At 37.8% G+C, this 12,982-nt stretch overlaps 1 protein-coding gene across 4 annotated transcripts in view; it reads left to right on the top strand.

Moving 5' to 3' along the window:
* GLI3 (GLI family zinc finger 3) overlaps window positions 1-12,982 on the top strand; it is a 268,708-nt gene that overhangs the window by 152,494 nt on the left and 103,232 nt on the right. For all 4 annotated transcript variants that reach the window (XM_015599524.2, XM_015599523.2, XM_015599525.2 and 1 more), the window contains one exon: window positions 6,088-6,193. In XM_015599524.2, coding sequence (XP_015455010.1) covers window positions 6,088-6,193 — 106 coding nt within the window. The remainder of the gene's footprint in view (window positions 1-6,087; window positions 6,194-12,982) is intronic.

Here is a 12,982-nt window from a genome sequence, read left to right as displayed (position 1 = left end):
CTGCTTTTTACTCTTTGTTTACATTGTTAAGCTATGGTCAAGCATGTCTCTAATTATAAGAGGTATTCCATTGCATATTCTCAGAAAATTGTTTAAGAGGCATGATTTCCACTGATAATTGACACAAGTTATAATTGTTTGCATAGACAATCAATGCAGGAGAAGTTATTTTAAACTAAATGAAGAAGGAAACAAATAGAAACAGTAAATATTTAAACTAAAACCAGATGTCTTTGGTCAAATCAGATCATATCCATAATTTTTTGTTCTTTATTTAACCTAAGTTCAGAATGCAGAATTCATAAATTCTGTGGGACATAAATAAACCCTGTGCAAATGGTGTTACAAGCTGCATCACAGACTTTCAGTCAGAATTAACTTTTAAAATCACAAAACACACTCAACAGTGAAAAATAACTATACTAATTTTCATATTTTTCTTTCAAATATTTTTGCAATGCTTGGTCATTTTCTCATTCGTTATGAGAGAGAAATTGAGGGAGAGAGGGAGGCGGAGAGAGAGAGATGTGGAATTAAAACCCTATTTGATGTCTTAAAAATGAGAAGATGATGATACCTTTTTTAATGTACATGATAGTGTTGTAGGTTTTCCTTCAGAAAGAGAGTTTTTTAATACTTGGGTACACTCCTTTGATTTTATAGGATTAACTGGTTGGTCTTTACCCCTGTATACATAATCACTTCAACTTTATTATAAATATTCATATAAAAGATAATGACTGTTAGTTCCTGAATCTGTGAGGCATGTATTGAATGTGGAATGAATTCACACATTTTGAGCCCTGTGTGTTTGAAAATTGTGAATTTGTACTTCATCATAATTCATAGGTGTACCCACATAGAGAAAATCAGATACAATTAACACCTATTTATCTGGTGTAGAGAATTTAATCATGTAGAACACAGCCAAGAGCCAAGAGGTAAAGAAGTAAAAATATCTTCCAACTCTGACATAGTTGTCACAACTTGTCTCAAAACAGCTATATAAAATAGTGTGTAAGAGAAGCCTTTAGGTGGGTCAGACTTTATGAATGCTTAATTTATACACAGTTCTAGTAGGTTTATTTTTCCGATTTCCAAGAGCAGAGGACATGTGTTAGGTTTGAAGTTTGCTAGAGGCAAGCATGTTTGCATCAGTAGTGACTGCTGAAAGGAAAGGAAGGGAAAGAAGAGTCATCTCTGATGGCTTCACCTGACCCCCGACTTGAAACTGATTCATTTGGGCCTGTTTCAATTTAAAATCAGGAATCAGTCACTGAGTATGTGTCAAACTTTCAAACTAGTGAAAAAGATTACTCCACTTAATTTTATATTATTTTAATAAGGATGAATAATTTTTATCAAATGATTAAATAAATTAGGATATTTTGACTCTGCAGGATCACTGAGTTATGTGGAACACTGAATTTCACAACAGTGCTGGATAAACTTTCAAACTCAGCGCGCCAGCCATCCAGATTTCTGTTAAACACCCAGCTGTTACATACTTTAATATTAAATACTAAGTGGTGCACTCAAAATGTAATTGATTTTTTGTATAGACTTTATAAAATGTATAAAGTGGGATAAATGATCAGGTAGTCAGTATTGCCCTCACTTGTTGAATATTAGCATTATTGTCATACAATGATATGACCATACCAAGATGGTTCTTTTCTTCCCTCTGAAGAACCCTCTCCCCCCTTTATTTTAAAACAAGCACAAAATACCGTGAGTAATTGACATTTTCAGTACAATAGTCTCCTTCCAGTCATGGAAGTTTTTTAGGTTCTAATTCTTGTGAAATCACAGCTTTGAGTACTTCCTTGGTTCTATTAATAGTTTTTCATTCATATTTTATTTTTTCCTCATAACCATACTATTAGATTTTTGAAGGATGAAGTTCAAAATAAGGGAAGTAAAATAAAATTTAAATTAAAGAAGTTTGTTGGGGGGAAAAATGGCGTAGATGATAGAGGCTCTGTTCATCCCTCTGGTGACCAAATCAAGGTTGTGATGGAAACAAGGAGCAAACAGCAAAGAAAAATCACCTGGGATCTAGATGAACAAGCTATACAACTAGGGAGAAATCCAAGAAATCACCCTGCAACAGCAGAAGGTAGGATAGGGCGAGGACGTGAGGCTGCCTCGCCCGAACGGCTGAGATGGAGGCTGTGATAGTGGCAGAAGCCTCTTAAAGGGGCCACGTCCACGAGCAGACTTTCGCAGTGATGGACCTGGTCGCTCTGAGCACCAGTGCTGGTCCAGCTACGCGCACAGGGCACCAGGGACTTATATGGGGACTTATATGCTGAGTTGTTGGAGTGAGGGCCGAGGCAAGACTCACTCTGTATAGAGTGCTGGCAGTATCCATTGTTCTCTTGTTGAGCCCTTCCCACTCCCAGCCCACGGATACAGCACCACCATAGCAGAGACATCATCAGACATAGATAACAGAGGTCACTCTGCCCAGAGGATTCCCTGAAACTTCACTTCTCCCAACTTGCGGCCCCACTCAAGCCACATCCAGGTATATCCTTAGCGAGTGAGGTACTCCTTACAGAGCAGCACCTAGACTCACACTGGAGGCAGCCGGCCTCGGTTTCTGGTGTGGCTTTTCAAGGCAACTATAAGCACAGCATCTGTGGATTGCTTGCTGAATCTTAACAGGTGGCCCCAGAGGGGCACAGGCTGGGGCTAAACTTGGCCAGCAGCTGAACCTCTCTCAGGACTGTGCCACTGGACACCTACCACACAAATCCACACTAGTAAGACCAGGAGACTTAGGAGCTTTGCTTAGTACATAGAAACAGATATGGAAAAGCAGCCAAAATGGAAAGATGAAGCAGAAACAATGTGAGAGAACAGAACAGGGATCTAGGAATAATGGAGTCAAGCAATCTAACAGATGCAGAGTTCAAAACACTGGTTATAAGGTTGCTCAATGAATTTAGGGGAAGAGTAGATGAACTCAGTGAGAACTTTAAAAAGAAGATAACATAAAATGGAAATTATAAAAGGGAACCAGTCAGAAATGAAGAACAAATGAAGAACACATTATCTTAGATGAGAGTATATTAAGTGGAATAAACAGAGTGGATAAAGAAGAGGATCAAACCACCAATGTAGAGGACGGGGAAGCCAGGGACACTCAATCAGAACGGCAAGAAAAAAAACCAAGACTATAATAATAATTTAAGGAGCCTATGGGACACTATTAAAGGTAGACATATCCATGTCATAGGATTAACTGAAGAAGGAAACAAGATGCTGAAGAGCTGTTTGAAGAAATAATGATGGAAAACTTCCCTAATCTGGTAAAGGAAATAGACATACAACCCCAGGAAGCTCAGAGAGTCTCCGAAACCGGGAACCCAAAGAGGCCCACACCAAGACACATCATGATTAAAATGCCAAAGGTTAAATACGAAGAGAGAATCTTAAAAGCAGCAAGATAAAAGCAGATAGTTACCTACAAGGGAGCACCCATAAGACTGGCAGCTGATTTCTCAAAAGAAACTATCCAGGACAGAAGGGCTTGGCACAAAATATTCGACATGATAAAGACCCAGGATTTACAACCAAGAATCCTTTATCTAGCAAAGCTATCATTTAGAGTTGAAGAACAGATAAAGAGCTTCCCATACAAAAATAAGCTAAAGGAATTTATCACCACCAAGCCAGTAGTATTACAGAAAAAGTTGGAGAGACTTCTTTAAGAAGAAAAAAAATGTGTCAAAAACAGGAATAAAGAATGGTAATAAATTTATTCCTATCAATAAGTACCTCAAATGGAAAAGCATTAAGTGCTCCAAGCAAAAGATAGGGTGGCTGAATGGATAAGAAAACAAGACCCCTACATGTGCTGCCTACGAGAGACTCACTTCAGATTAAAAGACACAGTCTGAAAGGATGGACAAAAATATTGCCTGATCGACCTAGAGGATATTGAGTTTAATGAAATGGATTGGATAGAGAAAGACAAATATTGCATGATTTCACGTACATGTGGAATCTAAAGAACAAATCAACAACAACAAAAGTGGAAATAAACTCAGAGATACAGAGAATATTTTGAGGGCTACTAGATAGGAGGGTGTGGTGGCGGGGGAGGACGGCAAAAAAAGGCAAAGGGATTAAGAGGTGCAAATGAATAGTTGCAGAATAGACATGGAGATGTAGAGTGTAGCATGGGGAAGATGCTTAATGTTGTAATTACTCTATAAGGGGAAGAGGAGTACTAGATTTAGTGGTGTGATCTCTTGAGTTATGTGGATCTCTGATCACTGCTATACAACTGAAACTGGTATATTGTATGCCAACTATAATTGAAAAAAAAAACCTCACTGAATTGTACAATGTAAATACAAGCAATTAATTTTCTATTATATTTCAATAAAGCCAAAATACTAAAGAAAAAGAAGTTTGTTATGTTTATATTTTAAAAGATGCTTGTTGAAGAAGACTTAGAAAAAAGAGAAATGTTTAGGGAGGAAAATGAAAACCATTGGAATTCACCACACATACATACTAGTCTTCCACTGTGACTTAGGGAATTTCTTGGGTAGGGGGTACCAGTTCCACCCTTGTCTCCCCCTCCCCCACCCCAACTCCCTTGGAAGGGTTCTTGTCACTTTTTCCAGCCATCTCTCAGAACCTGTTCTCAGTGCCTCATTTGGAAATTGCCTTTACCTTCTGCTACCCTCAGGTCTAGGCAAATCTTCAGACTTGTAGAAATGGCTCAAAGCCCTTTGGAAGCGCGTTGGTGTACACATCAATTCCTGGGAGTGTTGTCAGTTCAAGGGCGATAGCACGATGGCTACATGCAGGCTCAGCCGTTTGTGGAAGGTACTACTGGAGAACAAGTTCAGCATGTTTGCTGTAATAACAGGCTCATAGCTGTGGAGGCACACCTCCAGGTTTTGAACTCCTTTATTTTGCTTTTTGAAACTTGGGAAAAACTTTAGTGCCTGTTACAAAATATCACCTGTGCTTCTGAAGATAAAATGTAGTGAAACTGTCTTCAGTTTTTGCAGTGAATCGCTTATTTTTTTTTTTGAAGTTTTTTTTTTTCCAGATTTGTCAGAGACAATCAGCATAAGCTACTACGAATAAGTGGGGGAGTGGGTAGAGAAGTTATTTTAAGTGTGTACACAGGAACCCAGGAAACGGTGAACACCAGCCTTAGCATAACAGAAGGAGAGGCTGGTCTGGGGCCAAGGTGAATGTTAGGGCTGCAGGGCAAGAACCTCCTAGTTTGCTCCCAACCTCCCTCTGTCAGTCTGATGGAGGTAAGCTCCTCTCTTGCAGCCAGGCTACATAGCACTTCTCCCGCCAACCTATAGATTTGCTGTTCTTTTGTCGGGACTGTGGAGGCATCACTCAGGCCAAGAAGAAGGGAGAGAATGTGTTGAAAACAAATAAAAAATTGTGTATGTGTGGTATTTGTCGTATGTGGTATGTCTGATGTGTGGTGTGTGGGTGTATGCATGGTATATGTTGTGGGGGGGGGTGTGGTATGTGTGGAGTGTTTGTGTGGTGTGTATGGGGTGTGTGTATATGTGTGGTGTGGGGTATGTGTTTGTGGTATGAGTGTGTGTGTGTGTGTGTGTGTGTGTGTGTCTGTGTGTGTGTGTGTATGCCGTGGATACTAACAGCGACTTTCAAAAGCACTCCTTCCCTTAAAAAGTATGAATGTGAGAGAAATGGGACTAGTATTTATTATACCTTGTTCTAAATTTCTCTTAACTGTATAAATGAAAAAAAGATAAGTGTCTTAGACTCTGTTCACCTTGGTTTTGTGGCTCAGCCCTACTCTGGCTGGCCATTTTCCAAGATAGATGCATGTCCTTTCTGGCTTTTCTGTGTGGGTTTTGGTTACATTCATAGGCTCTGCTTTCTCAGGTACAGGTATTATTGACTCGATTGTACTTCTGTGGTACCTCATGAAGCCTCAAGAGTCCTTCTACAAATTCTTGAAGTAGGTTCAATGTAAGTCATAAAGACAGTATAGAGGTGTTGTGTCATGAACTGGAATTCTGTTTCAAGCTTTCCTTTTATACAGTTTAGCCTTTCTTTCTTTTTCAGACCCTCCTCACCTTTTTCCTGCATTCCATCCTCCTGTGCCAATCGATGCAAGACATCACGAGGGGCGTTACCATTATGATCCATCTCCGATTCCTCCATTGCATGTGTAAGTATTAAAACTTTACATCAGAATAAAGCAGAACAAAATACTGGCTTTGACTATCTTGGAGCTTTTTGTTACCAGCACAGCTGTTGGGCATTGAAGATGTGATAGAAGTATAAGGTTTACTTTTGAAATGCATCAAGCCTATCTCCTAGACTCACTGAAGGAAATCCCCAGTGCTCTCTAAAGAATGCCTGTCATACTAGGTAGATGGCAGGTATTTCCTATATATTTTGCTGACGTGTATTCTGTGGGCTATAAATACTGAATTAAAAAGTAGAGGCCTTATGGAAGGTATTTGGTTAAGAATGGGTTTGAAGTTTTTCTTGCTAAAATTTCTGTATGTGAAAGGCTCTCAGGTATCACAATGAATTGTAATGAAATTTCTATGGTATATTTTCATAGCTCCTGTGGTGTGTACACCAACAGTCACTTGATTGATGGGAATGTCACCCAAACAAAATGGCAAATGTGATTGAGCACATGGTTTACACAGAGATAAAAGGAAAGGATAGTGGTGGTAATGATAATATACATTAGAAAAGGAAGAAGAAAATCTTGTGGAAATAAATATTATCTTACTTGGTTTGGGGGAAAATAGTAGACTTGCAAATTAAAAAAAAATTTTGTGGTACTGTCCAGAAAACTGCCATATAATAACTGGAGCTACTCTCTGGAAGGGGCTGCCCCTTACAAATGGCCTTGATATATATATTATACATTTAGTTGTATGTAGTAATCACCCTTCGTTCTGAGACAGTAAAGTTAGAAAAGCACAAATAATACTTTGAAGAATAATGCTGGTTATTTAGGTGGTAGATTGCTTCTCCATGGCTATTAGTTTCAGCTGTGTAATTACATACGTGCCAAGGAAAAATGAAGTTGTTTTAAAACAAGTCCTCCTCTTTGAACAGAATTAATTGATATTAACAACCCTAACTACATGCCTAAGTATACATATAATATTTTACCAACAGTTTTTTGGATCCATCTCCCATTACTAAATTGTAATTTCAGAGTAGATTTGCCTGGAGGTAACTAATAAATCTGTGTTGCAGACTTCTATAAGCATTAAAGGAGAAGTGGGTATTTTATAGAGAAAGGCTACAGAAACTTGTGACATATTTTTTGACTTTTCACTGGAACATGAGTATTTCCAGGATTGTAAAGCTTGCTAATAATACACTCGAATAAAACCAAGAGGCCAATTTAAAGCACCCTATACGGAAGAAGGAAATTCTAAATTCAGGCTGAAACCTGTCATGTAATTCAGCCCATTATACAGAGGTTTTGCATGGCTGATTCTTCCAGACTCCATAGTATCTGCAGTGATGTAGTAATTTAAATTAGATTTCTCTGTGGAATTCCAGAATTCTTCACTCGTTCAAAATCATGTAATAGAGAAATATCAAAAAAATTAATTTATGTGATAGAATGAACTAGTTCCTCTGGGTTCATTATAGTTTGCCTTGAAATTAAATTCAAATATGAATTATCAACAAAAATCTCAAGTCTTGGTTCTTTGCCAGAATAATATAACAACAGTAAGCCCTCGTATAGTCTGCACAGTACATCCTATGCCCTGATTGCTATGCCTGTGTGTTACCTCAATTTTGAAAAAACACAAGATAATTTAGGTCGACTATGGAGAATCCTGGGAGTAAGGGGTTGCATTTCAGACATGACTATTGAGCTGAGATTTTTACAGATTTTAGTACTTCTGCTTTTTCAGCTGAGCTTTAAGATACTTTACCAGCAGTCGACTAAATTGTCCTCTAGCTGCCTAAATGTATAATTATCAAAGATTCTTAATGTAAGGCTGATAGATAATACTGAGCCACAAAAGAGAAGCCCTGGAAAGTTCTGAGAGGGAATGTCATCCCTGTGGGCATAGCATGGTTAGTGCAGAGGTCTGTGGCCTCCTGGGATTGATTACTAGTCCTAGCAGAGTTATGGGTGGAGGCATTGAGTTGATGAAGTAGGCTTTGGGAAGCTATTGCAGCCACACCTCTGTGCCTTTATAATATGACATTCTCTCTTCATTGACCACAATGAACTTCCAGTCCTGCATGGCAAACTCCCACTTAAACTCTGTAACCTCAAGAAAACTCTGTAACCTCCAGATCTCACTTTCCCTGGCTGTCACAGAGGCTGTTTCTTCCAGTAACTTATGTAACTTTATTGTTGTGCATATCCTCTTCCTGGTGATTTATTATTTAGTGGCCAGTGACTCTCTCTGTTACTTTTGCAGCCAGTGCCCAGCAATCGGCCAGGCACTCTGAAAGAGGTGCTCAGGACACACCCAAGTTGTTCAGTTTGAGACAGCAGATAAGCAGTCACAGAGCTGGAATCCCATTCTTTCTTTGCACTCACCTGTGCTGGCAACTCTGGTCACTTACTCTTATATATACTGTTTTCATTCCATGGAAATGAAGTTATCTGCCTTATCTGACTCTTCAAAATGCAGGAAGAGTTCAATGAAATCATATTCACATGAACACTCTTAAAAGCAGGGAGTACTGCTGAAAGTTTGTGTGCCCATAGCTTTGAAAGACCGAAACTCAAAAGGTCAGAGTTTGGAGTAAGGAAAGGTTTATTGATCGAGAAGGTGACAGCTGAGAAGATGGGAAACCTAATGGTGCCTCAAATCCATCTTGCTCACTGGACTAGGTTGAGGGTTTTTAAGGGATTAGGGGGAACAGGTATGCAGCAGTGCTGGTGGGGTAGGTTTTAATTGGAGAACCTTGGAACATGGCCATTTATGGTAAAGGAACATCAACATCAGATCTTCCTGGACAACAGACCTTTGGCTTCTGAAAGAGTTCTGGTGTTCAAGTTCAGGTTATGTCCTTGTCCTTTGATTCCTTATTGGCAGATGGGGCGGGGTGGGAGTGGGGAGAGACTTTGGTTCTGTGAACAGCCGGAGGTCAGAGTTCTCCCTGTGGTGTTTTGACTACATGACTCACGGTTTGGGTCTGTTGTCTCTAAAAAGCAACTCAGTATCTCTTTAAACAGGATAGGACCATTTTGAGCAGATACAGAAACTCTAAACAAATGCTGAGAGTTAGCATTCGAGACAGTTGGGGGCATGACAAATACTGAGCTTTCTATTCTGGCCTGGCTCAATCACGAATTCTTAGGTTGCTTTTGTACCTTCTCGGGTGCTATGAGTAGATGGCTATGGTCATTTTAGGAGTGGAGATAATCTAGGCAAATACGACTTGGTTACTGAAATCTTAAAAGCACAACTTTGCTAAGGAGTAGTAAAGCAGTAACCTAGAAAAATAAAATAATTTTATCTAGAACTCAAATTCCAAAATGCTTGCTATGTAATTGTATTACAGAAAATGAGATCAAGTGAGCTTGCTGAGTTTTTAGAACATATTTTTAATTATAAGAAGACAAAATTTGGGAGTATTCTCATTATTTTGTACATATAGTTGTTCTTCTGGTATGAACTTAAAAAATGTATATGCCTCAAACAGGATTTATGTTGACGGAAATGCTCACAGATTTCTGTTTAGAAGGATGGCAGGTACTGTCATAATTATGCTATCATATCCTATCATTAAAGATTCTATTGAAAGAGGTTTATAAATTGCTCCTATTTTTAGATAAACCACCCTATATTAAGGCATCAACGATATAGTGCAGAATTAAATTAAAATCTCATAAAATGAAATATGTACTGTATTAGCTGTTTGACACTTAATTTGCCTCTGAATGAGTCGAGGAAATCACAAATTAACCTGCCTTTGTTTTTCCAACCATGGCTTATTAGGTGTTAGAACAACTGCAATTACAGCCTAATAATAGCCACGAAGCCTTATAAATATGTACGGAAATACGTCAGTTTGTGTTAAAGAACCTTGTTTCAAACAGAATGCCTTTAGCTTACCCTACTTACTCTCACAGTGTTATTCACAATATATGGTTAGGCAGTGTAGATAACAATGTAGAACCTTACATTGTTTTAAATACAGTACTGGCAATAACATTAGAATTTATTAGTATTTTTTTCTTAAATAAAAATGATAAATTTAGATTTGAAACTTAAAAGTGGGACATGGAGTATCATTTCTCCCTGAGTTGTCACAGAAAGATTGTGATATAAAATATTTGATTTCTGCATTACGTTTTCTATTTAATTCAAGCAGTTTGAAAATTAAGAAACACTGGATGTGAAGAACTTTCCCATTTTTCTCAAAGTTATTCTCCACTGAATTTACCAGGATTTATTCTCAATAGATTATCGGAGTGTCTCTCTTGCTCTCTCAAATTATTTGCTTTGACCACAGAGTCCATGCTTTATTAAGCCCCGGGGAAGAAAGTACATTGTTTTAGAAAAAATATCACTGAGTACATTTTATTATGTTACTGAGAGTATTTGGAGCATTAATGACAGAAACTGAATCTATATTCACATAGTCAAAGCAGTAATTTTATGTGAGTATTTTTACTTCTTGGTCTTCTCTATATTTCATAGCTTGGATTGTTTATACCAGGACTGTTCCTTGCACAACTCCAGGAGGCATTGTATTCTATGGGAATGGATGATACTCTGAATGCTAAAAATTATACTTGTTTTAAAATTTTACTTGGAAATGTAGACAATTGGAATATTACATCCCCCTCTCCCCCAGAATAGTTTTATTTTCAGGTGACTGCTTCCATACTCAGGAGGAAAATATTCTTTCTCTTGCATTTTGAGTGAGTGCATTTTTTTTTTAAATTTAGTGTTAGAATTCATTTAAGCATGCTTCCTTTTAAAAATCAGACATTTATATTCATAGAAACTCAAAAATAAAAGTTTAAATTCTACGTTTATTCTGGATTTTCACTTGGAAAAAATATTCTTTTACATAAAATTTTTTTGAGTTAAAGTTTTCTCATTTATGGACTAACATGAATTGAATTACAGACTGTCCATTTTCTTCATACGAACTCTACAATTAATTTTCCAAAGCCAGGATCCTTAGTTACTAATCAATTACAGTAATTCAAGCCCCACAGATCTTGCCAGTTGAGTTGACCACTGCCCTGTCTTGTGCTGTGGACGTGAGCAGTACTGCACCCCAAGCTGCATCCCAAGCCAGCACTCAGAGGCTGTCGCATGTCATGATCCACTTTACTTATTTATTTAAGAAAACCAGCTTCATCTTTTCACTCTTGGAGGAATGAGCACTCATGTTCTGTTCTACTCGGCAGCTCTTTTTTTTTCTTAGTTGAGTCAGTTTGGCTCTTTCTAAGGCTGCCTGATTCACTGAAATGATTCCACCTAAGTAAGAAGAGCTATTCTTTGCACTAAAAGTGCTTCACTTCCTGGAACTCGGGGAGAGAGAGAATTCAGGACAGGGTAGATCATTAATATTAGCTGCGAATTAGAGTGCATTGGGAGTAGTGAGGCTTCACCTCCATGATTATGACTGCCTTTTAGAAATGAGAGCCAGGGAGATGAGTGGCAAGTCTGGATGAATAAATGCATTTTTTTCCAGAGAGAGAAAGCTCTAAGAAAAGATATATCATTATGGTAAAAGCTTAGAGAAAGAAAAAGTAGATGACCAGAGCTGCTACTAATTTCTCTCCCTCTCTTCTCCCTCCCTTCCTAAATTCAGCTCGTATAATATGTATTCAAAAGTAGCCTTCGGTCTAGCCACCTACTTAAAACTTCATGATGGGCTCATAACACATAATAGTGATTTCATTCTTTTAATTCCCAGAGAAGCCTCCAGTAAAATGACAAAATTTGCAAAGATGAGCAAAACCTTGTATTTGTATTTGGGGGCATAACTAATTTGGAATATTTTAACAGTACTATTTAAAATTAATAAAAGGAAGTTCTTCCTCTTAGTGTTTGTATGCTACCATTAACATTATTAACACTGGTAATAATGACATATCAGATTACATTAAATACTGGAGCTAACACTGTGTAACAATCCTCTTTCTATTTCCCCCCTCCCAAAAAAAAAGAAAGAAAAAAATGAACCGGATTATATCTTTTGAGGGCAAAGCCCGTCTGTGTATTTCTTTGCATTTGCCAGGTCAAATCTATCCCTGCCTTACACATAGTAGCTCCTAAATAAATATTATTTTCAGTAATGATAATGGGTTATTTTTTAGGGCACTGCATGATGACTGTCACCTTTCTTTTGTTTACTTTTGTTAGACTGTATCACCTCATGCTCATAAAGCTAGCACACTTAAGACTCAAAATCAAAAGTTTGGTTACTCCTTAAGATTATATTAAAAATACTTACTGCAGTGTCAGATGCTCTCCACTGCCAAATATTAAATCAGTTACTGGTTGTAATGTAGGTTGTCATTTAATGTACATCTATTGCTGCTTCCCAGGCCTTTCACATGGAAATAAAATAAGTGAAATTAAACAATCTTAAATGGGCAACCTAAGTAGAATAACAAAATTTCATAGATAAGAGAAAAAAAGAAATGAATAGACAATTTACATAAGAAAATTAATAATAACCATAGCTGTAATGTGACATTTTTGAGTACTTTCTATGGGCTTGGCAAAATTTAGAGACTTTATGTAGTTATCTCATGTAATAGTTAGAGCAACCCTATGATAGAGTTATTACTAGCCTCATTTTAAAGATGGAAATTCTGACACAGAGAAGTTATACAGCTTAGAAGTAGGTTGTGCCATTATTTTAACGCAGGCATCAGATGCTATACTCCTTGCTCTTGACTTCCATGTTCTACTTGTGAAAATGAACTCTGCAGACTTTGCTGCTCTAGTTTGTACTTCCTATATGAGCACAAAGAATTCTG

The sequence above is a fragment of the Pteropus alecto genome, unplaced genomic scaffold (assembly GCF_000325575.1).
Source record: "Pteropus alecto unplaced genomic scaffold, ASM32557v1 scaffold109, whole genome shotgun sequence".
NCBI classification, from domain to species: Eukaryota; Metazoa; Chordata; class Mammalia; order Chiroptera; family Pteropodidae; genus Pteropus; species Pteropus alecto.
Note: the sequence above shows the minus strand (reverse complement) of the source record. Positions and strands in the feature narration are given on the sequence as shown.